This window comes from Anolis sagrei, chromosome 4 (genome assembly GCF_037176765.1).
Source record: "Anolis sagrei isolate rAnoSag1 chromosome 4, rAnoSag1.mat, whole genome shotgun sequence".
NCBI classification, from domain to species: domain Eukaryota; kingdom Metazoa; phylum Chordata; class Lepidosauria; order Squamata; family Dactyloidae; genus Anolis; species Anolis sagrei.
In genome coordinates this window covers 63,525,607-63,549,064 of record NC_090024.1, presented here as the reverse complement: position 1 = coordinate 63,549,064, position 23,458 = coordinate 63,525,607, and the positions used below count along the sequence as shown (strand labels likewise).

The 23,458-nt window shown below is 36.4% G+C and overlaps 1 protein-coding gene across 1 annotated transcript in view; it reads left to right on the top strand.

The window, feature by feature from the left end:
* LAMA1 (laminin subunit alpha 1) overlaps positions 1–23,458 on the top strand; it is a 115,865-nt gene that overhangs the window by 78,334 nt on the left and 14,073 nt on the right. Inside the window, exons 35-53 of the mRNA XM_060775074.2 lie at positions 504–615; positions 759–921; positions 1,928–2,138; positions 2,500–2,616; positions 2,696–2,859; positions 5,237–5,375; positions 6,144–6,237; positions 8,068–8,184; positions 10,091–10,273; positions 10,438–10,592; positions 11,485–11,628; positions 13,792–13,925; positions 14,310–14,460; positions 15,571–15,695; positions 17,135–17,285; positions 18,188–18,332; positions 20,991–21,132; positions 21,477–21,591; positions 21,770–21,940. Of these exons, the coding sequence (XP_060631057.2) occupies positions 504–615; positions 759–921; positions 1,928–2,138; positions 2,500–2,616; positions 2,696–2,859; positions 5,237–5,375; positions 6,144–6,237; positions 8,068–8,184; positions 10,091–10,273; positions 10,438–10,592; positions 11,485–11,628; positions 13,792–13,925; positions 14,310–14,460; positions 15,571–15,695; positions 17,135–17,285; positions 18,188–18,332; positions 20,991–21,132; positions 21,477–21,591; positions 21,770–21,940 (2,733 nt within the window). The remainder of the gene's footprint in view (positions 1–503; positions 616–758; positions 922–1,927; positions 2,139–2,499; positions 2,617–2,695; positions 2,860–5,236; positions 5,376–6,143; positions 6,238–8,067; positions 8,185–10,090; positions 10,274–10,437; positions 10,593–11,484; positions 11,629–13,791; positions 13,926–14,309; positions 14,461–15,570; positions 15,696–17,134; positions 17,286–18,187; positions 18,333–20,990; positions 21,133–21,476; positions 21,592–21,769; positions 21,941–23,458) is intronic.

Below are 23,458 nucleotides of genomic sequence, written 5' to 3'. Positions count from 1 at the left end.
ACAAAGGCACCACATTCTACCTTATAGTGGAAGCTAAGCAGTGTCAATCCTAGTTAGTAGGTGGGAGACCACCAGTGAATACCAAGTATTATAAGCTATATTTCAGAAGAAGGAAATAGCAAAATCACCTCAGAGTATTCCTTGCCTAAGAAAGCCCTATAAAATCTGTGGTGTGAAGGCAAATACACACATGCACACAGCAGCAGCACTGTTCTGTAATAATGCAGCATTAAACATTTGAAAATGATGGAGAATTTGATACAGTTGGGACTCACAAAGCCCAGCAGTTTTAAGAGGCTGATGATTCTATGGGTAAGGTGACATTGACCTTGCATTTGTAATCATCCTGTAGAGCAGGACTGAGAATATTAAGAGATACAATTTCACGAAAATATAGATAAATCATAGTGAATTCTAGCTGTGTTCTTTATTCCTTGGCACAGATATTAAAATGATGCTTTAGATATCAAACTTAATTAAGCTACTGTTTCATTTTATGTTAGTCCACAAGAATACTGGAAAGAGGAAGACATCTCAACAACGATACAGAAAAAACCTTAAAGGAGATGAATGATCTGGCTTTATTTATCAACACATTACAGGAAACTGTTACAGGTAACATTTAATTGTAGGCTACAAAAAAGAGTAATATTTTTTAAAATAAGAGGAATATTTATTCACATTTTTACTGTATTTGTCCAAAACAGTGTAGATAAATCACTTATCTCCTCTAATTGATCTTTTCTGCTTTCTTCTAGTACTGGAAGAAATGGCAGCATCTCTCAACCAAACTCTAGGAGCTGATTTCCCATTGTATAACAAAACATTACAGGAATTGCAAGATGAGATTCCCATTAAACTGGACTTAATGCGTGGAAGACGTTTTAAGCATCTACACCAAAACAGCACTCTTGAACTGAAGTAAGTGCACTGTTATTTCTCCATGTGCTCACATTGATAGTGCAAATAGTATAATAGACAAATATATTTGTATGAAGTTAGCTTTAACACTTAGTCAAAATGCTTCTCCATTGAGTCTGGCATTGCCATCTCTGACTGACAGCAGTTCTTGAGGATTTGAGGCAGGATTATTTTATGATCTTTAGATATGCAGTATTGTCTGTTATTCTATTGCATAATATCTTCTATTGCATACCTAGGTGCCTTTAGTCTAGGTATACAAAAAAGATTATGGTGCCTGGAGATAATAGTATCTGAAGTTGCAGCATTCATTTTTCATGTGTTCTGTCACCTGGCTTTACAGCCGGTCCTCTAAAATGTTCTTTAAATAAGTTGTCTGTAGATGGGTCTAAAGGAACCAGATCCCATCTGATCTTGAAAGCTAAACAGGGTCAGAATGTGTGAAGTTCCAGAAGTTGCTGGACAGAGAATATCCCGTGTTCGAGTGTTGAAGGGTGCCATCTTGAGGACAGTGCAGTGTTGACATGCTCCAGTAAATGCAGGATCCAGATTGAAAAGCATGATAGGAAAGATGGAAGGTTGTACCCTTCCATCCTTAGCATAGTCCTGGTTTGGTCTGCACCTACATTTTATTTACAAAAAGAAGTGCATTTGCTCCAAAAGATAATTTTTGATGGTAAAAATTACAGTTGTGGATCCCCACCATGATCCAGTGGTGGAAAACAGAGGGATAGAACCATTATCCCTTGAGCTTATTCTAGAGTAAGCCACATGTTTAAAATTTGGTTTGATTTGATCTAAACTTCTATCAAGATATTAAACCTATTCAGTTATGTTCGTATGAACCCAGCTATGATTCACACAGATTTCTGAAAGATTGTATCCAGTCATGAGCAATACATTTTTACATTAAGGTTTCTAAAACTGTATAAACAAAATATAGCAAATTATAAAATGTTTTTAAGAAAATAGGCAATGGATTGTGTTTCTTTCTTCTTTTTTTTAGAGCTGCAGAAAGATTTTTAGCTCAAATCAAAAAAGAATATTGGAAACCACAACAAGAGCTTAAGAACCTGCAAAAAACAGTGAAACGTACCTTATTGGACCATAGCGCTGGTCTTCAAGAAGCCAAGGATGTTGTGAATGAAGCTACCACTAACATCAATGAGACCAGTCGCCTTCTTTTTCTTATCAATAGTAACCTCAAGAAATTCAATGTAAGAAAGCCAGCAGTATATGTGTTATGTTACCATAGATGTTTTTGTGTATATAAAGTAGCCTGTAAGGAAATTTTGTTTTTTAAAACTATATTAGTCTTAGCAATAATAAAAAAAACATAATTTCAGGTATGTAATCCATTATGTAGTGGTTTGATATTGAACTAGAACTTTGGAGACCAGTAGGTGACCTGGGACAAATTATATTCTCTTGGCTTCAGAGGGAGATAACCCACAAATGTGGAAGGCCGACTGTATGTCTACTTAGCATTTTGTATTTAATGGGCATAACTTTATATACAAATCTTATAATATATTCTATAGTAACTACTGTTATTGAGTATTACGTACTTTTCTATAGAATACAAAGAGGAATGTTGATGAAGATCAGGAAGTCACTGTGGTGCTGACCAAAGAAGGCAAAGTGAAAGTGGATGCTGCCGCTTTCCTTGCTAAAGATGTAATTAACTTGACATCTGTAAGTATATAAACATTTAAGTACTAAGTTGATAAAGTTAATTATCATGATTCAAATGTTAGTAACTTTGAATATTTAGAGCCTAGAAATTCATTGGGATGGACTGATGCTATGGAATGGCAAACTGAGGCAGCATGTGGATGACCTGGTCATGCAGATATCCACCCGAGGAGCTCTTGATCTCATTTACAAAACAGAAAAGCATGCCGCTAGCTTACAGAAAATTGTTCGTGAATTGGAGACGTAAGTAACCAGAAACAAAAAAAAATGAAGTGTCACAATTATTGCTTAATTTAAATTGGGGTCTGGCTGTATCTGTTGGGGAGAAATTCTTCATGTTCTATTTCAATTCAATTGGGATCTGATATTCAGTATCAGGAGAGTATCAGTGTACACCCCAGTATCAGTGCACACCAGGACAAAACTGCAACTGATAGTCTATGTACAACTCAGAAGAAATAGTGCAATGTGATTGTATTTGTGCTTGTGTGGATTATGGCACAGAAACTGGTTCCTGTTGGAATAGTATTTCAGGATATTTAGAATATAAGGGGTAATCAATATATAATAATAAATATTAACTATTCAAAGACTTAACGATGTTATCAATATTCTGCAGTAACATCTTGTAGCACTTTTGAGATTAACTGAGAGAACTAAGTTGCTAGTGGAAGCTTTTGTAGACTAAGTCTATGCATCCTAACAGTTTGAAACCAAAATAACTGCCATGGCTCAATGCTATGGAATCCTGGTTTTTGTAGCTAAAACAGTTGATCAGCTGTTAGGTCTGTGAAATGGACACACAGCTGCTTTAAAGGAAGCACAAATGGAGAGCAGTTAGAATTCTCTGAAACTCTTTATTTTAATGTTTATAATAATAAACTGAGACTTAATAAACAACAGGGGAAGAGAGAAGTCTGGCAGAAGTTTTTTTTTTTCATCCCTCCATTATGTGCTGAACTTCATTGTGCACATTCAAACCTGCTTATATTTTTCTATTAAGATAGTTGCATATGTGCATATATGGTCATAAAGGAGTGATTTTTTTAAAAAAAAATCATCGGATGTTCCCTGTCTGCCCCTCCATCTTGTTCCGTAATAGAGGGAGCATGTGAGGATTTGTGCCAATCTGTAACCTGTCTTGAGTCGTCGTATGGCTGAGAAAGGTGGGCTATAAATATCGTAAATAAATAAATAAATGGGGGGACCCAATCCCGGGACGAATAAGTCTGTGTGGGGATGTTTAGTCATGTCTCAAGATTTTTAACCTCCATTTAAAACCCATTTGTTTGTGCTTTTTGGAAGTGCCTTCAGACTCAAAAGTGCTACAAGACTCCTTGCATACAAATATTTACCGTGATAGCTTAAAACCAGTACTAGCAGTTCTTAGTACAGGTAGTCCCCAAGTTACAAACAAGATAGGTTCTGTAGATTTGTTCTTAAATTGAATTTGTATGCAAGTCATAACAAATACATTTTAAGTGTAACTAACCATTTACACACACACACACACACACACATCTATGCATGCTTTGGATAGCATAGGGAAAAAATAACACTCCTGTGGGTGTATGTTTTGCTGTCTGTGCCCCTGTTAAGAAGATTTCACCTCACTTTCTGTCCCTGTGAAAATTAGATTTTGAAAAATTGGGCTTGTTGTGGAAACAAGGGCTGGTGATAAAGCTTTAGGGGAGACGCCTTTCCCCCCATGATATTTTCCCTTCCTAGGGGTAGATTTCTTTCTCTTCCTGTTGTGTCACTCTCATTTATAACTATGAGTCATTTCTGCATAGGGTGATTTTAATTCAGGGACTGCCTGTATTTCAGACTATAGGGATTAATATAGGTAATAACAAAATATGAAATATATTGATTATAGTAATATCTGTTTAAAACATGGATCTTAAAATATTTCTATTTTGTCCTACACTTCAGCACATATACCTATGGCAGCATTAAGGTTGATCTCATAGTAGTAATATGGTTGTTGCAGTATATCAGTGAAGAGTGACTTAGTGGTGGGAGAAAAGGCCATTTTATAATTCAGAATTTTGTTTCACAGTTCTTTTGAGGGTGTGGTGGGACATTGGAAGACGTATTGAGCAGGCAGTGCAAAGGCTGTTCATTTTGCTTTTAATCTACAATGCATTGAAATCTTTATTGGGTTTAGAAGTTATTACACAGCTCACACAATGCATTTTCTCACATTGGATTGATGTGAGTGGACACCTTCCATTTGAAGCCACACACAGCCAGTAAAATCATCCTGACTAGACTACCAATGTCAAAGTCCTTTTGTATTTAGCCATTCCCATTTTTAGTCATAGTAGTACTAACCGCCATAGGGTGGGAATGGAAGGCAAAGATACTGGAAGTGGAATGCCAATTACTTCACTCTTTTTGTGGGAGTGTAAAAAAAAATCCTAAGGCAAATAAAGGTTATAGTGTAAAGGGAATTCACATTAGCAACTGCCTTGGGGATTAAGGGGAATGTACTGTTCAGTATTCAAGTGTTACTGGGTTTTTTTAAGGATTAAAAAGGATTTCCAAAATCCTCCAGATCATGTAATGTTCTAAATGATTTATGTTTTATGTGAAATGGCTATGTGATTTCTTGCAGTGGTCTCTTGAATGTTAGAAATGTGTCTCTGAATGCAACAAATGCAGTCCATGCTTACTCCACCATTAAAGGTCTAGTAGAAAATGCCGAGAGCCTAGTAGCTGATGCCCATTGGATTGTAACTGAACCAGAACATATGGTAAGTGCTGGCTTCAAATCCTAAGTTGGTAGGCAAGGCTCTTGTGTGGACAACCCTCCAGGTGCTCTTTCACATCACCTAATTATAGCCCTATGATTTCACTTTAATAGCCAGGGAAACATCCCATTGAATCCTAGGACCCTTCTACACATGGCTAAAAACTGGGAAGTAACCGGTATAAAAGTGTACGTGTGTGTGTGGCTACATGGAGTTGATAGGGATATGATGATACAGTCTAGCATACAGATGGCTCACTATAAATTACCCTTTGATCCTGTGCACTTCTATTTATTAGTATTCCCAGTGAAATACAATGTGCCATGTATTTAAAGTACAGAGGACTTGTATCTGTGGCATATTACAATTTGACTTGTATTAGGGATAATATACATAGGATTTCAGAATATATGCGTTTTTCTCACAAAAAAAATATTTATTTACTTATTTAAAGCATTTATATTTCGCTCTTCTCACCCCGAAGGGGACTCAGGGTGGAGCACAGCATATAAACGACAAACATTCAATGCCGAAACATACTAGACCATACACATACAAAAATTACGTCCTATTCTATGAAAGCTATTATTTGTACAACTAGTTGTAGGTTTGTCTCAATATGGTATGTATCCATAAGAAAAGATTCATTTAAACATTGCTGGTATACTAGCCTGCGATAGATTTTTTGAAAATTATCAGGACAAAAATCAATTATTTTAGTTTTGAAGGGGTAATCATAAAAATGTTTCCTTCATATCTGATTGTTTGCAGCCAAAAGAATCATTTGATTCAACTGGGAAACATGTTCTCCAGGCTAGCTCCAAGTTATTAACTGAAACCAAAAGTTTGCACAAGAAGCATGAAGGTAAGCAGCATCATAAATTGCAGTTTGCATGCTAGATTTTAACAGCTATATTGATGGCCATTAAGCAAGAAGATTAAATCTAAACAGGCAATTTTTAAGTTAAGATTCAGTAATGAAAATTAATCATAACCATCTTGAAATCTTCTGACATATTTACGAGCTTGTGTTAGTGAAAGATATGATCCAACACACTGGAAGAGCACCAGATTAACAATGGCTGCTTTTAACAAAAAAGCCATTTTAGAAGTTTTTACCAGATAGATATGTAGAATTAAACTCTCCTTTCTTGCAGATGTCTTAGAAATCCTTGATTAGACTGGGGAATCTCCTGTTTATTGTTTCAGTTTATGTCTTACTTTAGATGAAATCAATTATAAGAAGCCATAGTGGGCTTGACTTGATCACATTTCTACATGTACTGCAGCGTGCATTATTTTATATTATTTTAACATTTTGTCATGTTCTAAATAACTTGTTTTTACTATTATAAAGTTATTGTTATTGTTTTAAATTGCTGCAATTTGAATTCATTGTATGTTTTCCTAAGATCTGCAGATAGAGGGGAAAGTTTGGGAACCAGGGTTCAGATCATTACTCAGCCATGGAATCCTATTAACTAGCCTTGGACAAATCAAAATCTCTCAATCTCAGCAAAGGCGAACCCCTTCTCAACAAACCTTGCAAGAAACTGCAAGACAGGTTTGACTCGGGGTCTCCATAAGTCAGAAAGGACCTAAACAAACACAATAACAATGAATATTTTAATAAATAAATATAATTAAATATTGGGGAGAAACCATGAAATATCATCTATCTAGATTTCACAGCCATACATAGAAATAGGGAATAGAATGACAAGGACACCTCTAAATTTAGTATTCAGTAGTGTAGCTTTAGTCTTCAGGGTGCTGTCTAATTCCTTTCTTCCCTAATAACTAACATAAAAATATAAAAGTGTAAAAAATGGATGATTAACATGATCCAGTTCTGAATTGCTTCTCTGAAAGAAATAAGACCATCACCTACTTAGCATGAGGGAAGAATGGTCACAATTTTCCCACTTCTGTGTCTTGGAGAGAGGCACATGTAGGGCTCTTCTACATATGCTCTAAATATTGGAAGAAACCGGGATAAAAGAGGGGGTGGCAGCGGCTTAATGATGTTTCACAAAAATGTGTGCTGATTTGGAATAACAGCTATAAAACACATGTTAAAAAGGTGTACTTAAAACCCAATTTTGGTGGAAAATGTGCATAATTGCATGACTGTATATTCCTGCAATCAAGGAAAACATATGATTTTGTTCATATACCTGGTGTGGACTACTCCAGCACATGTGCGCATTTTAAAATCTTGAAACAGCTGATCTGGGATGTAAATAAATGGAGGAATGGACATATAGGTGGCTAAATGGAAGCACAAATGGAAAGCAATTACAATGAGAACTCTCTGCAAGCATTCCTTTGTTCTGATCTTTAGGAAATTAAACAGAGGTGGAATTTATACCAGGGTGAAGAGAGATAATAAGAAATCTGCTTGTGTGTACATTTAGATATCTGCATGAGTGCACATGAGGTCCAGCGCATCTAAGAGAGTCTGGTTTTTTTTTTTAAAAAAAGTAAACTTCCACCAGATGCTTTGCCCCACTTATTTGTCTTGTATTTTGATGGTGTCTGGAAGCGCCAGTTGTGTGTTTTGGTTCTGAATTAGCCTTTTTAAAAAAAGACCTTTCATATGAGACTTCCATTTTGTTATCTATAGGTCCACTTTAACGATGGTTATGAGAAGTAGATTGGTTTATCAGGATTACAAATAATCTTCTCTTTACAGGGCTTGTGTCTGGCTTGCATGACATGAACTTAAAAGTAGGAAAGTTTAAAGAGCAAGCTAGCAGGATTGCTAAACAATTCAATGTTTCATTGCTACAGCTGAATGCATTGTCAAATGGTAAGTGAAATCTGTCTTGCCACGTGCCTCTTTGTCATGAAAGGCTCACACATTTAACATGCATATCATTCATTAATTCTAATTGGAAAATATCAGAATTCCTTTTTTATGCTTTGGAAATGATGAAAACTTTTTTGCATATATATTATATGTTTGCAGGTGTCATGTTTTTTTCTAGCAAAGTTATGTGCCTTGATCCCATAACCGAAATGGGGATATTCACTGGGAAAAGTGTTTTGACTGCATTTCTCTGAATTCCTGCTAAGGAAAGACTGAGCTATTAAACTTATGCCTTCATTAACTTCATTACTCTTTAAAGTTAGCTGAAATTTGCAGTGAATTCATTGGCCATTTTTGCACATATATAGCAATATAGTAGCACATATATCGATGTAAATAAGGTGCTTACACTTTAGAACTCCTCCGTGATCTTTTTCTTGCTATATTTACTTTTTAAAAGCAAGGTAGCAATTAGCTAGAAAAACATAATACAAAGTGTAGAGTAGCAAAAAGGCTGGCTTTAATATGCATTGTTTGGCAAGTTTCATCCGCTGTGGCCTCAGTCTGAAAAGCACTTCCAATTTAAAATGCTGAGTCTGCTCTTCATGAACAAATTAAGTTACAACTGTTTAATGAGCCCATTCTTCTTTTAAGATTAAAAGCAACCGTTTTGCAATTCAGGATGTTAAAGTGCACTGAAATGTAACTTACATTCCTTGAATGTAAAGGAAACCTGCACTTAAATGTTAATACGATTGTTATAATTGCTGTAATGTCTGCTAACCCCATAGTCAGTACTGTTAGGATGCAGTGCTGATAAGTTAGAAACTTTACTTTATGTTTTATGTTACATGCAGCAGGAAACAGCAACATATGGGGGTGAGTGATTAAATTCAAATTGGGAAAATGGCCTGGGGAAAAATATTCCTCTGCTGTTCATACTTTTTAATGTCAAAATGTGACTTGATTCCAAGCTGTATGAAAAAATGCATTCTTCTATATGAGCAGATATTTGGAAAGAGAGAACATTTGTAGGTCTGCTCCCAAGATCTTCAACCCCTATTTGGCAGTAGGCAAAAATTTCTTTCTTATAGAAGGAGACTTCTGTAAATGTATAGTTTGCTGAAAAGGAGATTGGCCCCAGGCCCTACCCTGGCCATCAGTTAGATCGCTGCTCTGTACTTTACCAACTTCCCTGGCCCTATTCTTCCTCATTGGCCCAGCCCTCCTATAACTGTTCAGCAGGCCTTGGAAATAAGTAGCCCCAGGTCCTACCCTGATCATTGGTTAGGACCCTGCTTTGCACTTTGCCCACTTCCCCGGCCCTGTGATACTTTGTTGCACAAACCCATCCCTCTCATAGTTGTCTAGGCCCACTCTGAAATTCTGGCCGTTGGTAGTTGAATTTTGCCCAATGGCATAGTACTGGAACTGACTTTAATTTTAAATGTGTATGACTGTTTTAATAGTATTATGATTATGTTTTATAATGATTATTCTGTATGATTTTGTGTTGGGAACTGAATGCTTTTACCTATGCTGGAAACTTCCCTGAGTCCCCTCGGGAAGAAAGAGCAGTATACAAATAAAAGTTATTTATTTATTTATAACCAGCTCAGTGCAGTGTTTTCCTCTGACATATTTTTAATTGTCTTAAATTCCATTTTTATATTTGCTCTTATTCTGTGTTTTAAATCAATTTCCTGCTCACGGTTCCTTGACAAGAGTGGGTTATATATCAAATGAATAAATAAGCAAAGAAATCTGTGGGAGAGATCTTGTTTAGTCCTTTCACGTTATATACATTTTGCCCATAAAATCAATTGCCAAGACTAAGATTGGAATCTTCTACTCCAGTTAGATGTGGAATGATAAGCAGTCAAATAATCTTGATCTTCTGTTTCAGATACCAATGAAAATATTCTTGCTGTAAAATTTCTGGCCGCATCAGCTAATGTGACTGCTGTAAATAGACTGAGCCATGCTGGGGGTTTTAGTGAAAAGTTACTGAACACTTCATCCGCATTGTCTAAGGTTAATGAGACGTTACATAAAACCAATGAACTTATAATCGACTCATCAAAAGCTGGTATGTTTACTGCTTCATTGCTCTTTAGAAATGTCACTGTATGCAAGGAGGGGGTGGTGTCAGTTTTGAAACCACAGTGCTCCTTATCTTTATGTACATAAAAGCCAATTTGAATAGTAGAAATTCACCAGAACTCTTTCTTGAAATCTTAATTTTTTTTGTAGCAGCATCAGCTGAAAAAAAAGTGAATGAAGTTGAAATCCAAGCGGGTCTGTTATTTGGTAGACTGAAACCTCTGAAAGTGCTGGAAGAGAACCTGAGCAGAAATATTTCTGAAATAAAAGAACTCATCAGCCAGGCCCGCAAACAGGCAGCCTCTGTAAGAACCTTGCACGTGTATACATAAGACTGGGGGAATGGGAAACAGGCTACATAGCTCCAATACATTTCCCAAGTAATATGAACTTTACATTAGAATCAGACCACAATCCAGACAGTTTCTTTAAAGGGACTTCTGTTTTGGATTGGGACATACAACCAAGATAGGGGGACCTTGCATAGATTTGGGATGAGAACATTTTAAGGTCACCACTTTAAATCACATTGCCTTAGATCAGAGCTTTTTAAGTATTTCATGTTGGTGACATACTTTTTCAACATGCATTATTTTGTGGCACAGTAATTGAGTTTTACCAGTAAACTAGAGGTTAAAGCAACTCTTTATAACAGAAAAGGACATATATATAAATTGTAATATCAACATGTATTGGGACACAACAAATCTCATTAAAAACTTTCATTCATATTTTTAAAATGTATGCTTTATTGATTATTTCACATACTTAGAGGTTTTGTGTTATTTTTGTGTGACACCCCTACACACTGCAACTGCACGCTAATGTATTGCAACACACAGTTTGGAAATCTCTGCCTTAGACGATTTTGCCTTCTTCCAATTGTGCCTTTAATAAAACTGAATCACATATTGTATTCCTCCCCCCTCTATTTCTGCCTCCCTTTCTCAACTGTTCTTCTGTGCTGAGTCTTAAGTGTAAGCTACAGAACCCAAAGACTTTTATTAATAAAGCACAATGCATGTTGATAGAACTATATAAGTAATGATGTTTAAAATGTAAACATCTGTATTTCTAAATTTTGTTAGTTTGTATGTGCTTTAGGAATTCATTGCATAACCATCAAAATACTTATTTTCAAGACAATCAGGGCTTATATGAAAACCTTACCTTTGCATTTTCTTCTCTTCTTTTCAGATTAAAGTTGCAGTCTCTGCAGAAAGAGATTGTATCCGTGCTTATCAACCCCAGATATTATCTACTAATTACAATACATTAACGCTGAATGTTAAAACAACTGAACCTGATAACCTCCTATTCTACTTGGGTAGCAGTGGCAAAGTAAGATTTTTGATATTTTGTGTGCCAAATGAAGTCTTCCATTTTATGTACAGTGTCTGAGGTATGTTTTGGTTGTAGTAATTAGTGATGCAATCAATCACATCTCTTGCAACATATAGACATTTGACTAAATCGGTGCTGATTTTACATGAAGACTGAAATGAGCACAGAAACCTGCATCACAAAGCCACTGTAAAACTCAGCATTTGGCAATGCTCATATTATAAAAGAAGGAGACAGAAATACTGCAGGATAATTTTTTTTAGTTAGATGAATCAAAAGTAGATGAAAATGGATGAAGCATTTCTTTCATGTCAGGAGCGACTTGGGAAACTGCGAGTCACTTCTGTTGCAGTTTATCAGTCTATGCAGAAGCTACACAGTAGTCTTCCCAGCCCTCTAGTTGAATCACAGAGTCAGAGTAAAAGGAAAAACAAAATTTACTCTTGAGTAGTCAGATACATATGCAGCTTTACAAAATAACCAGCCTTGAAAATAAACCTAGTCCATTGCAGCAAAATAACTCACACAAAAGTCCAATGCATTAAAATCATGCATTCTCTGCTTCTTCATTGGTGCAAGAAGTCTTGTAGTAAATTGTTCAGGATCTTCAGCAAGTCCTATAGTATAGAAGTCCCATCCAGTCTCTTCCTGATCATCTGATCACCATGTCTCTCTCTGAATACACCATGAAGCACTCCTCATGATATACTCCATTCAGGGAGTGGCTCAAGCTTAATTGCTTAATTGTCCAGGTGTTCTTCCTCAACACGCACCCATACAGGCAATGATCCTTGTAAAAACTTAGCTTACATATGCACATCCTGTAATAACTTCTGGTGTGAGAGAATTGGCCGTCTGCAGTGACATTGCCCAAGGGATGCCCAGATGTTTGATGTTTACCATCCTTGTGGGAGGCTCCTCTTATGTCCCTGCATGGGGAGCTGGAGCTGACAGAGGTAGCTCAACTCACTCTCCCCAGATTTGAACCGCTGACCTGTCGGTCAGCAATCCTGCCAGCACAAGGGTTTAAGTCATTGCGCTACCAGGGGCTCTGATTAAGCAGTCGCCTGAAACTGGTATTTCTCTGTACTATCATCCAGGCACTGATGATGCTTTATGCACCAAGGATGCCAGTTGCTTTCAATGGTGGGAAAAGCTTTGATGCTGATATGACACATTCGGGCAAATCTGCTACTTCCATTGAAACGAATAGGTAGACAATTGTAAACAAGGGAAATCTCTATAAGCTCAGTGGCAACTATACATTTGGAAAAAAAAGGTTTGGATACTGCATTTGGCGTAGAATCCAGCTCATTCCTCAGCTGAGCCTGGATTGTTCTTTCCATTCTTTTCCCTACAGCTGCAGGGAAATCAGATGCTGATCTTTTTGCCAGTAATATAATGTTAGTACTTACAAGTAATTTGCATTGTTGTCTTATAGTTTTCATTTTTACAAGAATAATTTGTTCTCTAACTAAGTTGCTTTTACTGCTTAGGCGAGCAAGCTGTATCCCTTAAATAATCCTTCAGATAATGAAGCTTTGATAATTTTGTATTGTCAGCATATTTTGCAAATGCACTATTAGTTTTATATTTCCGGAATGCTTCATTTTCAGATATTACTTTTAATGGTCCTATAAATTCTTTTTATTCTTTTTTAATTGTGTGGAAATTTGTTCCACTTAGCATTACTTCACTCTGTATTCATGCGTGTTAACACCAGCCTTTTAAAAATCAAACTGGCCCTTTTTCTTTCATTTAGTTTTCCAAATTTGGTACATATACTAATGAAACTACTTGAAAATAGAGCAGTCATATCAATATTTTTGTGGTAGATTGTTTTTGTGAAACTGCTTATTGTGGGGTTTGATCAGTTACAGTGCCATGACTCCACTTTAACTGTTGTGGTGCCATCCTATGGAAACCTGCTATTGGCAATTTGGAGTTTTCCCAATCTAAAAAAGACATGATTCCATAGGATGTTGTTGCAGAAGTCAGAATAGAATCAGAGTACCGTGATTGTTTAGTATGAAAAGGGCCCAGGACTCTTCTAGATTTGACTAGTATTGATAATGACTATATTTTTATAGTTCTACTTATATCAGTCTTAGTTATGTTGATACTACTGGTATATTAGTGACCTGACTATTTTCTTCTTAGACTGATTTCATGGCTGTGGAGATGCGGCGTGGCAAAGTAGCTTTCTTGTGGGACATGGGTTCTGGATCTACAAGACTGGAATATCCTGACTTTCCCATAAATAACAACAAATGGCACAAGATACATGCTACAAGGTAAGATGTTAGCAGCATATGACAAGTGTGGTTTGTTTATTTTAGGAAAACATCAAATTTTCTGTCATTAGCATGTAATTACTGCTTAAAGGACAATATATATAAAGGTAAAGTATATGTCATCCAAGTCAGAATTTTCCAAATGTTAGTCTTCCGGGTTTTTTTGGATTTCACCTCCCAGAATACTTGACCATCTGGGGAGTTGAAGTCTAAAACACTTGGAGAATTAGTGTTTGAGAATCATTGTCAACCATATATATACTACTTAATAGCCAATGTTAATCTCAGAACACTTCACAACTCTTCCTTTATCTCTCACTATTTAGCACACTCTGGTAACTGAGTATACATAACAATTTTCATTATTTTCCCCCTCATAATTAGGTTTGGAAAAACTGGCACCTTAACTGTAGAGGAAACAAATTCTCTCCAGAAGCCTTCTGTGAGAAGTGCTACCTCTCCTGGAACAGCCACCATATTGGATGTAGACCAGTCAACCCTCATGTTTATTGGTGGACTTGGAGGACAAGTCAAGGTGAAAAAAATAGTAACCATATTGTAGTTGACAGTAATAGTTTCCATGTAGGTTTCTTTTGTTGTTGTGAATGAATGAGGCAGAGTTATCATGCATCCAAAGATGGAAAGAATGATGTTTAACACTGTGTGGAAGTTGTTATGATTGGGCTCAGATATCTTAACTGTGAGTAAGGAAATTATTCACACCAAACATACCAACATATCTTGCATTCTGTTATCATAATAGGGTTTCTGCACAGTCTTGATGCCCCTCAGTTTGATTGTACATGTTGTGTATTTTTCCTTATTATTAACTTCATGTGCAGGAATTCACATTTTTAAAAAGTTCCTCATTAATTTTTTTATTATTATCTGGCTTGAGTAGGCAAAGGGATTGTGTAGCAACTTAGAGACTAACTGAGAAGATGAAGTTGGTAACATGTATTTTTGTAGGTCAAGTCTACTTCATCCGGCTTTGTCTATGAACGCTTATGCTATAAACTTTGTTCTCTCAATGTGTTGTTGAAGGCTTTCATGACTGGAATCACTGGGTTGCTGTGAGTTTTCTGGTCTGTATGGCCATGTTCCAGAAGCATTCTCTCCTGATGTTTCACCCACATCTGTGACCTCACAACCTCTGAGGATGACTGCCATAGATGTGGGTGAAACAGCAGGAGAAGATGCTTCTGGAACATAGCCATACAGCCCAGAAAACTCACATCAGACCTTTTGTTCTCTCAGCCTGTAAAGTGCCATAAAATCTCTTTGCATACTGAAATTCCAGACTAACATGACTTGTGTCTTTGAATAGTATTTGAGAAAATAGAAATCCAAAAATGGGCTGAAGTCCATTTCTGGTTTTGAAAATATAGGTTTTTTTAAATGTTTAATAATGTAGAGGAATCCTGCTACCTATTTAAAAGCGTAATTCTAACTTCTGGAACTTCCAAATGAGTCAGTTCACATTTTGATGGGCTACAGAAAGGTCATTGTTGGGAGTATTAAGGATTGAGGGTTACAAAAACAGCCTTGTAGAACTTCCAGTGGCTCCAGGGCTACACATTATCTTCCTCTGCTGCAAGTTGTTTGACATTTATTTTATTCATGGAACATGTATGTTCTGTAACAGAAATCACCTGCTGTTAAAGTGACACATTTTAAGGGATGCATGGGAGAGGCAGCTTTGAACGGCAAAACTGTTGGACTCTGGAATTATATGGAAAGGGAAGGCAAATGCCGTGGATGCTATGGAAGGTAAGAAATTGAAGTTGTTGTTGCAGCTAGTTATATGTAATGTATTCTTTTATAAATAAAATTGTCCCCAAACTGGGATTCAGAATAGCTCATAAAATGATTAACAAGTCCAAGTAAAAGTACAAGAAAGTGTAATAATAAAATACAGTTAAACAAACTGTAAAACATAATCCAAATAAACGTGGTTTGAAAGCATCTCCATAAATACTGTGCCAGACCTTTAAAAGCCCCTTTCTCAGCAGCCATTTCTTGCCAAAACACTACCTGAGTATGAAGGTCTTTTCTTGGTAGTAGAAGGACAACAGGGAAAGGAGACTAAACTTTCTTAGGCTGGAGCTATACTGCTATATAATCCAGTTTCAGAATACAGATTAACTGCATTGAAACACATTATATGAGCCTATATTGCTGTATAATCCAGCTTGTATATAAGTGTACCAGATATTAATGTCACACTTATATAAATGTTTGATTTCTTCTATTATTTCACTTAAAATAGTACCAGATATAAATATTTTATTAAGTGTGTGTGTGTGTGTGTATGTATGTGTGTATAAATTCATTCATTCATACATACATACATATTTTCATAATTGTAAATGGCTATATATCTCAAGCATCCTGTGTGAGAATAAATAGTCTTGATTTTGGAAATTCCTGTTTGTTGAGTCTCATTTGTAACCAGCAGAGGGAGGCACAGGGCTATCTTAGAAACATCTGGGCATGGATGACACTTTTGTGTAGTTCGGTTTTAAAATACAAACTTTAGGGAAATCATAAACTGTATGTGTCCTGGCCTTATTATTCATTTATTTATTTACTTTGTTTCTATACCACTTTTCTCAGCCCTCAGGCGACTCAAAGCGGTGAACAACATCAGTACAAAATATCACAAAACAAGTATAGGGCAATTAAAAAGCATTATCACATAAGTCATTAACATCAGTATAACAATCATTAGCGCCTCAACAGTAAAATCAGAATCCAGTCTCGTCATCCATTATTCCGTATTCCTATGTTCAATTACACTGTTTAATCAAATGCTTGTTCGAATAGCCAGGTCTTCACTTTCCTCCGAAACGCCAGCAGGGAGGGGGGCCAATCTGATATCTGCAGGCAGGGCGTTCCACAGCCGAGGGGCCACCACTGAGAAGGCCCTATCTCTCATCCCCACCAAGTGCGCCTGTGATGCAGGCGGGACCGAGAGCAGGGCCTCCCCAGATTATCTTAGTGTCCTAGTCGGTTCATAGGAGGAAATGCGTTCGGAGAGGTAAGTAAGGCCAGAACCGTTTAGGGCTTTATAGGCTAAAGCCAGCACTTTGAATTACTGTGAGTACTGTGAGTATGCCAGTGTCTGTGGATAGGATTTGCCTTTCTTGAAAAGTAACCAGTTGGTGCCAGAGAACCTTTGAAAGCTTACACTCCTTTTGTTTTCCCAGTCCACAGGATGAAGATATTTCATTCCATTTTGATGGCAGTGGATATTCAGTTGTAGAGAAATCACTTCGTTCCACTGTGACCCAAATAATTCTATTTTTCAGCACCTTTTCACCCAATGGGCTCTTAGTATATCTGGCTTCTAATGGCACAGTAAGTACATTATTAGGACTACTTAGTTCCTTAGATCATATAGGATTAATTTTAGGTGGATAAGAAAAGGATTTAGATGTGTGATGTTTATTCGTTTCCCCTGACATTCATTCATTACGTTTTATTTCTCATTTTTAATGTCGTGAAGTAGCTTGAACCTGTGGAGATATCATTTGATTATTTGCCATAAAATGCTGTTTAAATGCTTATATAGTGCTGGCTAGTGAAGGTAGAGGGTTTCCAATTCTTATTTCTTAATAAATGCTTGGAAGTAGATTTGGATAAGTTAAACAGAGTACTCAATAGTATATGGCTAGACAAATAGCCACCAGATTGGTAACAGTTCAATGGCCTGTTAAGTGTACTGTTTTAATCTTTATGTCTTAATCTTTATGTTTTTAACTGTTATAATTGCTGTTTTGTATTTTATGATGCGGCATCAAATTGTTGCCAATTGGGAGCCGCCCTGAGTCCCCTTAGGGATTGAGAAGGGTGGGGTAAAAATGTTCAAAATAAATAAACTAATAAATAAAAAGACAAATATCAGAACAACAGACCAATAACTGAAATTGAAAGGAGATGTTAGTTTCATTCATATATTTAATGTATATCCTGCCTTTCTCTCCCAAAAGGGTCTGAAAGCTATCTCACAAAATACATGAAAACAAAAGTTGAAAAACAATTCGATAAAAGCATTAAATTATTCAAACATACCTTTATGAATATATATAAATTCATGGCATTATGTAAACATTGTATGTGTGTACATAAACAGGTATGTGTGCATGTTTGTGTGTAATATATATGTATGTGTGTGAGAGAAACACATTTTTGAATAAAACTTACAATACCCTGCACAAATGACACCCTTTTAATTTTTTTCTTTGCTTCTTCTTCTGCAGAAGGATTTCTTGTCTCTGGAACTTGTTGATGGAAAAGTGAAATTAATGGTTGATCTTGGTTCAGGTCCTCTTACACTTAAAACAGAAAGTCGCTACAATAATGGAACGTGGTATAAAATTTCTTTCAGTCGAAACAAAAAAGAAGGTAAAAATGTGGAAAAGGGATTAAAGAAGAAGTGTTTTTAAAACCCAGGTATAGGGATATCCTAAGCATTTTAAAACCCCACTGAATTTGAGTTAAAATCAATTGATTAAGCACCCCAACTTAGCTCCTCAAAAGAAAAAAATACATTGGAGAGATTAACTGCAAACAGTGCCAAATCTCTTACACACCAGATATGGGGAAAGAGTCATATCCTATAACTGCAGCTTTCTTAATGTCTTATTTCACTTTCCCTTCAGTTTTTCAACTCCTGCTTTTATTGTGGCCAAGTATGATAAAAAAGGAGCTATATTTTTTCCTTGTTTATTTGTTCACCACCCCCAGCTTCTTCAAGGTCAAGCCAGTCACTTCAAGGATAACATCCATCTATCTTGCCCTTGGTCTGCCCTTCTTCCTTTTTCCTTCAATTTTCCCCCACTATGACCATTTTTATGGGTGCAAGTGTGTGCACATGGGGAAGGATGCCATTTAATGTATGATCACCACTGAAGACCAGAAGCAGTACACATTTCTTTTATTTTTATCAGTTTATTTAACTCTGATCTTTTAAGAATCGGATTTATACAAGTATGTCCACTTTTAGATGGCCAACAACTAACGTGATTATCTGGTTGAACAGGAGTTTTGGTCTCTTACTGTACCAAGAGGCAGTATTTTAAGATTTGATGGAAATTCAGTTCAGTTCATTTCAGCTCCTGACTTGAAAGGTGTCTAAAATACCAAAGTTGACTATCTGGACAGGGTTATAGTGTACCCAGATGAATCTGAATCAAGATGCATTCAATGAAATAGAGCACTAACTAGGTCCTTTATAAATGAACATGTTTGCAACCCAGTCCAGCAGGACGCTTCAGGGTTTTTTCCCCATAGAGGAGATATCTATGGAAACAGAATCATAAGGCTCTGTTGTTACAATGGCAAAACATGAATCTTTATCTTTTTACACCAGTGCACTACATTCCAAAATACTGGAGAAAGTGAAATAAGAGTGGGCAAAAGGTATTCTCCATTTTAGGCAATACAAATTTGGATTTCAACAATTCTATAGATATCACTGATTCTAGTTCTACATATACTAAATTAATCAGATCAGTTGCATCAAGGTTTTCTAGTGTTCCCCAACTCAAAGTACTGACTCACAATTTTCCATCTGAGGATCCAAAAATCCATAATTTTGAATGCACTTCAGATAATCAATTCAAAAAACTTTGTAAGTTTTCACTATATTTCCTGTCAATGAACCTGCCATTTCTAATAGTAACCACTTCAACCAGAAGGATATCATAGCTCTTGGTGTTATCTTCTGTTGCATAGAGCAAGATCACATTACTTAGGTTAGACCAAACTTTTCTGATAAGGGTTCTCTTATCATTTCAAGAGTCACAATAAGTTTACCTCTCTACCATTCTGTTCTTACCCATGAAAAAATGTAGTATTATTTATTTATTTACTATATGTAGTATTATTTATTTATTTACTATATTTGTATACCGCTCTTCCCAGCCCTCGGGCTGAATGATCTAGTAGGAATGCATAGATAATTAGGAAAAGTTAGACAATATTTGTTTCATTCAGTTAAGAGGAGGGATAATACATGCTCCCATTTGCAGTTAAATCCTAATAGAAAGAAATAAAGCTTTAGAATTTTATAAATAAGGGATTTTGTTGTAGTTTAAACTACATCTTTCTTCAGCTCCTTGCTTGTTTTTCAGCTCCTAAAGTAAATATTTAGTAAATGTAAAGCTACTAAAGTTAATTTTTAGAACTCCAATTTGAGTTAGGAGCATAATAGAAAAAAATAACAATATCAATAACCCACCTATATATTGCCATTAAAGAAAATCAAAACTCAGTTGGAACTGGTAAAGGATTTGGATTTTTTTCTCTAATTATCATAGAAGTAAAAGGCTGGGGGTAATTTTGGAAAGGTGAAAGGAGTACTTAAACCTCAAGTGCAGAGGTCCCAGTAAATATCAGTCTCCATGTTATAGTGTCAAACTAAAACAGAGAAAAAGCTACCCCCTGTGTTTTTAATATAATGCATGTCTTGAACTTCAGAATGTCCCTAAAGAAGTGGAGAAATGTACTTCTGGTACATGCTGGGTTTTAATAAACTTGAGCACTCCTGAGAACCTGCTTCATCTTTGCTTTTCAATTAGAACTTAAGTGCAGAAGTTACCAAATATTCTGATATGTGTTCTGTCCAATTTACTATGTATAGAACACATTTAAACATCTTTTAGATTTTTCAAATAGGTTTTTAGAGTGTGTATCTGTTAAATCAGAAAACTTAACATATACTTTTGTAATTATAACAAATTCAAGCTGGTTTACAACCTTAAAAATGAGAAATAGATGGAACACTGAAATTCTTATTACCTCCTCTAGAAATAGTGCCCAAAATAGCATGTAGACCATATGTTTCCTATTTCTACTTCATTGAGAAGGGGCTTTATACAAGAATTAGATTACTTTAATAAAATGTCTAGAACTTTAGTGGTAACAGGCTGTTTTCAATGAACAGCAAACTGATACCTTATTGCTGCAACATTTTTTTCTGTAATGTTTGAATGAAAATAAATGTGGTGTAACAAGCTCTTAGATGCTCCTTTCACAGATCTCTGATTTAATTCCTTTCAGGGATTTTGGCAGTCATGGATGCTTATAATCTCAGTTCTAAAGAAACCAAGCAAGGAGAATCTCCTGGCACAGCCTCTGACCTGAACCGATCTGATAGGGATCCTATTTACATTGGGGGGCTGCCACGTTCAAGGGCACTAAGGTGAGTTCACAAGAAGAAAACATTTTCTTTTGTTCTATTTAAAAGTGTGAATATTCGTTATGAACAATCTAACAAGCAGTAAACAACAACATCACATTTCAACCAAACAAAAGAAAATTTCACAGTAAAGCGACAGAAATGTTGTTCTGTTAATAGATTTATATGCTGTGCTATGTTTCCTTTGTGGACAGGATTCAAATCTTAATTGTGAATGCACCAACAAAACATTTCGGTGTATTGGTTGTCATAGTATCCTTAATATTTTGTAATCACAATTCAGTATGTATTATGCATTTGTTCTCAAGTAATAGATTTTCTTTCAACGAAAGTAATCTTTCTTTCAGAAAAGGACTTAGCAGCAGAACATATGTGGGATGTATTAAGAATTTGGAAATATCTCGTTCTACCTTTGACTTGCTTAAAAACTCATATGGTGTGAGGAAAGGCTGTGTTCTGGAGGTAAGACATACTGATAGGTCATAGAGTAGACTGAAACTCTAAGAGGTTTTGTTGCAACTGAAAACAATGTGTGATAACACTATAATAGTTGATCAGATGGCAAATAATGAACTCTTGTGTTGTTTTGTCTCATTGTTTGATCTAATTTACTTATTGTTTCTTTTCTTTTGCAAACTAGCCCATATACAGTGCCAGTATCTTAAATAGTGGTTACATTGAGTTGTCTCCTAAGCCTCTTTCACCAGACTCACAACTTATGGCTACCTTTGTTACTAAAAATAAAAGTGGCATCATCCTTGTGGGGTTCAGCAAAGGGGCAGAAAAGCGGAGGCGTAGGCAAGCCCACCTGGTAAGCAACCTGTCACTTTCAAATTGATTTTCTCTACTTCTGTTTTCAGATACCTTAGTTCAGTGTTTCTCAACCCCTTAACAGAGTTCATCATTTTGTGGTGACCCTCAACCATAAAGTTATTTTTGTTGCCATTTCATAACTGTAATTTTGCTACCGTTAGGAATTGTAATGTAAATATCTGGTATCAGGATATATTTTCATTCACTGGACCAAATTTGGCACAAATACCTGATACACCCTCATTTGAATACTGGTGGAGTGGGGTGTGTGTGTGTGTGATTTTGTCATTGGGGAGTTGTAGTTGCTGGGAGGTATAGTTCCTCTGCAATCAAAGAGTATTCTGAATTCCAGAATTGTAGTTGCTGGGAGTTGTAGTTGCTGGGAGGTATAGTTCCTCTGCAATCAAAGAGTATTCTGAATTCCACGAATGATGGAATTGAACCAAACTTGGCACACAGAACTCCCGTGACCAACAGAAAATACTGGAAGGGTTTGGTGGGCAGTGACCTTGAATTTTGGAGTTGTAGTTCACCCACATCCAGAGAGCACTGTGGACTCAAACAATGATAGATCTGGACCAAATTTGGCACATATACTCAATATGCCCAGATGTGAAAACTAGTGGAGTTTGGGGAAAATAGAGCTCAACTTTTGGGAGATGTAGTTACTGGGATTTATAGTTCACCTACAATCTAAGAGCATTCTGAACCCCACCAGTGATAGAATTGGGACAAACTTTGCACACAGAAGCCCCATGCCTTGAAGGGATTAGTTTGCGTGAGCCTCCTTTCAGCCTCACACGCTCTCCTTCACCTGCAGATGCATACTATGCTGCCATGCGCTGAGCACACCTGCTTTCCCCTCCCCATTTGGAGTCTCAGAAATAGCCCTCCCCTTAGCTGAGAGACCGGCTGAGAGGCCGCCCAATCACAGCGGAGGAGGGCTTTTAGTGGGAGGATTTGCTGTCTGTTTCCAGAAAGAAAGAGAAGGACAGGCGGAGAGATATTCCCACATGGACAGCACAGCAAAAATAAATAAAATCAAGGAGTGTACAGCAAAGCAAAATCTCTTTTTAAGCACATAATTATGTTTGTTGTCAAACCAAAATCGATTTGCCTTTTTTCTGCAAGATATAATTTTGTAAATTTTATACACTTGACATATTTATGAAGCTTACAGAATAATGTCTGCTGTGTAGTAGACCTTATTTCTTATTTACTATTCACATAATGCTTTATTATGCAATATTATGCATTTTCAACATCAAAAATATGATTTCAACAGGTCTCACTTCAAAATGTTACCTTCCTTTTGTATGAGCAACACGATAGCAAATGGTCCAGGCCATACATCTCTGGATGCCAATGTATTTCCCAACTGCAGTGGCGTTATCTAATGCACAGGTGTCAAACTTGTGGCCCTCCTGATGTTTCAGACTCCAGTTCCCAGAAGCCCTAGCCAACAAGGAATTCTGGGATCTGAAGTCCAAAACATCAGGAGGACTACAGGTTTTTC